Source organism: Pinus tabuliformis, chromosome 7 (genome assembly GCF_031772625.1).
Source record: "Pinus tabuliformis cultivar Carrire ecotype Pingquan chromosome 7, CPIR1, whole genome shotgun sequence".
In the NCBI taxonomy this organism is placed as follows: domain Eukaryota; kingdom Viridiplantae; phylum Streptophyta; class Pinopsida; order Pinales; family Pinaceae; genus Pinus; species Pinus tabuliformis.
The window spans coordinates 474,591,143-474,596,094 of record NC_142293.1 but is presented as its reverse complement, the minus strand read 5'-3'; the positions used below and the strand labels follow the sequence as shown (position 1 = coordinate 474,596,094).

The 4,952-nt window shown below is 38.6% G+C and overlaps 1 protein-coding gene across 1 annotated transcript; it reads right to left on the bottom strand.

Moving 5' to 3' along the window:
* Positions 1-847: 847 nt before the first annotated feature.
* Positions 848-4,583, bottom strand: LOC149248011 (linoleate 9S-lipoxygenase A-like). Its single transcript, XM_089455978.1, has 9 exons — positions 4,293-4,583; positions 3,864-4,168; positions 3,528-3,768; positions 3,091-3,426; positions 2,910-2,995; positions 2,710-2,817; positions 2,272-2,576; positions 1,868-2,131; positions 848-1,748 (listed from the first exon to the last, which is right to left on the bottom strand). The coding sequence occupies exons 1-9, from the start codon at positions 4,477-4,479 to the stop codon at positions 971-973; spliced, it is 2,610 nt and encodes an 869-aa protein (XP_089312104.1). The 5' UTR covers positions 4,480-4,583; the 3' UTR covers positions 848-970.
* Between the last annotated feature and the right edge of the window lie 369 nt (positions 4,584-4,952).

Here is a 4,952-nt window from a genome sequence, read left to right as displayed (position 1 = left end):
CATTGCCAAGATTAAAATAAATCATAAAAATTAACTAAATTATATCTTTATTTTAAATTATTAATACTATTATTAATTATAAAAAGAATTGTTATATTAATTATAAAAAGAATTGATATATGATTTAAACATATATACATTTAAAAAAACATGTAACAAGATTTTTAGCCATGAAGATCCACCCTTTCTTTATCATGGATATTATTAACATGTAAAGAGATTTTGATGCAATACAATGGGCCTATACCATGGTTTACTAATCTTACATGCCCAAAAAACCATAACTCATTTTCATATGACATTTTTTTTAATTGATCAATTTAATTAAAAAAATTAGCATAACTACTTTTGACATAAATCTCAATTTTTTATTTCTAACTACAATTAAAAATATTCTAAAATATTTAATAAAAGTTAAATCCAAAACCAGAAAAATACTTTAAACCTAAAATTCCTTTAAAAAACTTAAAATTAAAAAAATAAATAAATAAATTATTCTTACTACTAACTAATAGAAAATATAAAACCATATAATATGAAAATAAAGAAAATAATATCAAAAATAAAGATAACCATATCAAAAATATTATTGGCCTATTACTATCAAATTTGATATATAATTATCAATTTAATAATAAAATTTTATGAATTTTTAAACCATATTAAAACTAAACAATAAACTCGGGCAATATAAAATAAAGATTGAAAATACCCTTTAGTAAATAAAATAAAATAAAGGATATACATCAATTCTTTAAAAAATAATAAATTAATAAAATAGAGTTTGAACATTAGCTGTATATTATGAAACGCAACGAATTTGTCATTTTACCGAAACATATTAAAATAAAAACAGAATATCGAGTACGTTAATAACTTTATTAAAGGATATAGTTCACTCAAACATAAAAGTGTAGCACAAGAATATTGTATATCTACGAACTAAGAGACGGAGTGAAGGCACTATATACTATATAGAGACGCTGTTGGGAATTCCTCGAAATGTAAGTCCAGCACCTGTCTCGCCAGTATCGGAAGTGCCCGGGTATAACAGCGTGTAGGGAACCTCTGCGGGGCCGCGCCGGTTTTTCAACCTTTGATCTGTGTTCCTAATCTTGATATTCTGCTCTATCTCAAGTAGCTTGGAGCGAAAGCGTTGGAATGCTGTTTCAACGCGAGAGTCATCTGTCCAATCGGAGGCGGAGCCCTGCCCCAGGTATACCTCGCCGGTAGAATGCTTCGACAGAAGCTCCAGGACAGCCATGGTAGTGGCACAGGTCTTTGGATTGGACACAGTTTTTAGGAAATAGGCTTCCGGGTCACGAAGGAAGTCTAAGTATTGTGTGGATCCTTTCTCTGGAATAAGTTTCCGGGTGGTGCTGGGGTGATTGGGCATGAATCCCGCATAGCCGTACTGCCCGAAATTAACCGCTGCATGGTGCGCAGAAGCGATCCAAATGAGTGTGGTAATGCCTTCTTTCACATCCTCCACACTCTTCATCTTGTACCATCCTCCCTCAGCACCCTTCTTATCTCCGTGACCCACTTCCACGATCTCTTTCCACCATGCTTGAACTTCTCTATCGCTCTCTACACTTTGGTCGTCCTTGTAATACAGCGATGTGTAGTCAGATACCCAACATTTCAAGGCCGCCCATATTTCAAGCCCGTCCACTGCATACGGATAATCTTCTATCACAAGCGTCACACCTTTTGCTTTATCACTTGGGTCGGACACAGCCATACCCCTGGAAAACGCTTATTATATTAGTGCATTCATCTATTAGTCTCACAAAAAGTTACAACATGGTTATAATATTTCCTTTTTAATATTAAAGTTACAACATGGTTATGGTCATAACATCACCTTTTAAGGAGATCAGCTGGCAGTCCTTGCTGGTTGAACCTCCAATCCATGTATGTTTTGGCCGAAATTTCCATAGAATATTTACCACTCGTAAAACATTGCTCGATTATGCCTCCTGCATTTATCAACGACTGACGAGCAGATCGATTGATCTCCATAGTATTGCGGAAGTGAGGTATCAGCAACTTGTGAAGTGGGTGCAGTTTGCTCAAATGTCTATGGGTAGCAATGATAAATGGCTCCACCACAGCATGAGTCCTGAGCCTGCATTTGAAAGAAAAGGAAAAACTTTATAAATAATTTCTAAGTAGACGAAGCACTGCAAATGTGAATATGATAAAGGTGGTTAGTAATCTTCTAACAAGTTCAAACATAAAAACACAAATGATATTGTTATCTCTTACCAATGGCTAACCAACTGATGATAACCGGAATCGTTTGCGCGCACATGAGCTTTGGCTAGTTGCCATAACCACCCTTCATCTTCACCGCTATAGTCAGGAGTGTAGACTTGTCTTGAACCCAAGCCCACTGACGTGGGAGGCAAACACAGCTCAATGGCCACAGGCTTTAGAGTTCCGGTGTCGGCCAGGAAGAAAAGTGAACGGGTAGCGTAGGCTTTGCTGGTAGGAAGCTGGTTCACGAGCTCGACGTAGGGCATGTAAGCGTCATAGTAGTCCAATATAAAGAGCCTCTTCGATTTAATAGCCTGCTATATGGACATGCATGCTTAATGGTTGTCTGTCTACTGTATTGCGGAAGAATATTCAAAATACTAGTAGTATATAGTCATTAACGAACCATTAAATCTAATTAACAGTTTAACTGAAGGAACTAAATACCTCCTCCACCGAGATGCCATCTAGGCTTTTAAGAATATGTTCAGCGGTGATTGCACTTTGTTGGGGCCCATAGATTTGTGCGTTCAGGTGGCCTGACGGTGGAAAGCTCTGTAATCACATAAAGAAGTTCGTATGGTCGTCAGTATTAATAATAATAAGAAGAAGAAGAAGAAGAATTAAAAATCTCGGTTGCTTCATACTTGTAAACATTGAATGACCATCGGATTCACTCCAGAAAGCGTCTGGCGGGCAAACTCCTCCTCTGTCATCCATGCAGCGTCATCCCCTATTGCACAGACACCGATTTCATTCAGTAATTATCAAACATAATTAATAGTGCCCAAAATGCATTAAATTCAAATTTACGATTAATCCACTCACTGCTAATAATAGTGGGAAGCGGAAACTTGAGGATAGCTTGATCGTCTGTATTCATAATCCCTTTTATCGTCTGACCGGGAAGGACTTCTTTGGCTAAACTGGCAGTAATGTTAGTCAAAAATGAAATTCCCTTACTATAGAGACCACGAACTTCCTTCAAACTGGCAAACTCAGGCTTAACAGCTGACATTATGGCGGGTATAACTACTTTAGAGAAAGCTTTGAGGAAATGAGCTCTGAAGTCTGAAAGGCACTCCTGCGGAAATTGTTCGTCTGAGGGAATATAGAAGCTCTGTGTAAGGCTGCATAGCCGGTCCATGCTCTCGAAAGCCTGACCTGCAAACGCTCGTAACACGTAAAGCGTAAGTTCTATTGAAATTATATATAGTAACTACACTTTAATTTGATCGTCTAACCCATGTGCAGCAGGTAGTTACTTGTTTTAGAACGCGGACGACCAGTTCTACACCTGCGGGGATATGGCAATTCCTGGGATCCACCCAACACTTTCCTTTCTAACTCCTTCTTGGTGTCAGGATCGCCCAGATCATTGTAAACATCGTAGTCATAAATGCGATCCCATGTATTCCTTTTGCCCGTTCCATTTCCTCTCAATCTCACCAGCTCTACGTTCCTCAAAGCCACCAGACCTAACGGCGTTTCATCCGGAAGATAGCTCTGCACACATGGATATATAACTATTAATATTTTCATTTCAGACGGGCAGTTTGATGCAAAGCGTACCTAAGTTAATGAAATTAGACGTTATGTACATTATTTGCAAAGAAGACTCGTTCAGCGATTAGATCGGAGTAGAATCGAGTCATCAACTTGGGATAGATCCAGGAGTTGCACAGGAAACGAATATCGCCTTTTCCGGGGATTTGAATAGAAAGCTCTTTCAGAAAGAATTCTCGGGGGTGATTGTTTGTCACCAGTACAGCGCCGGGGATTCCCATCTCAGGAGCCCACTCGAAGCTGATGCGGTGTTCTGAATCCTTACTAGCGTATTCCAGCGAGGGGAGCAGATATTTCCATTCTAAATGAGCAGGACGGCTACGTAAACCCTGGCCCGTTTCTGCAATAACATATCAATTCACGGCCACTATAACTACTTGCATAATAACTGACATGGATTGTAGAACAAAGCCAAGGAATTCATGACGACATTAATCTAAAATCATGCAAATTCATTATTTCACCTTGATCTATATGGTCGCAACTGACGAGCTGAAAATTCACCTTCTGTCCCACCAATTCGAATAAACGATCTCCAACGCTGGCAGATAAATCCTTGACATCCAGAAGAGACGCTTTCCGAAGGACAACCCTCCCTTCGATCTTGGTAACTCCCTTCTTGCACCTCCCGAAAATTTCGAAATTTTTCATTTCTCTGTCCAACGGTAATGCCTAATCCACGGATACTTGCACTCGCAATCCTTGAGCGGCTTGCCTTGCCCTTCTCTGCTACAAAGAGTAATTGGCATTTATAGACTGCTGGGCAAACACTGGTCAGTAGTAAATGATTCTATTTAAAAGTTATGTCATTGTACGGATGAATTTATTTTTTTCCACTGTTTTTCTTATACTTACTCCCCGAAAGTGGCGGGTTGTGTCTTTATTCTACTTACTCCCCGAAAGTGGCGGGTTGGATAGGGTGATACTGATAGGTATGTCATGTCCATAAAAGTCGATGATGTAAGACAGATGACGCCATCTCTAAATCGTATTTTATGTCACTTAGAGCGCGTCACCTATTTTATTTTAGTTCATTTGTTTACTAATATTTTATTCATATGTAGGTGTAGAAATATTGTGTAACCACTCCTCTACAGATGTTGGATTGTGTTAAGGAGTCATTA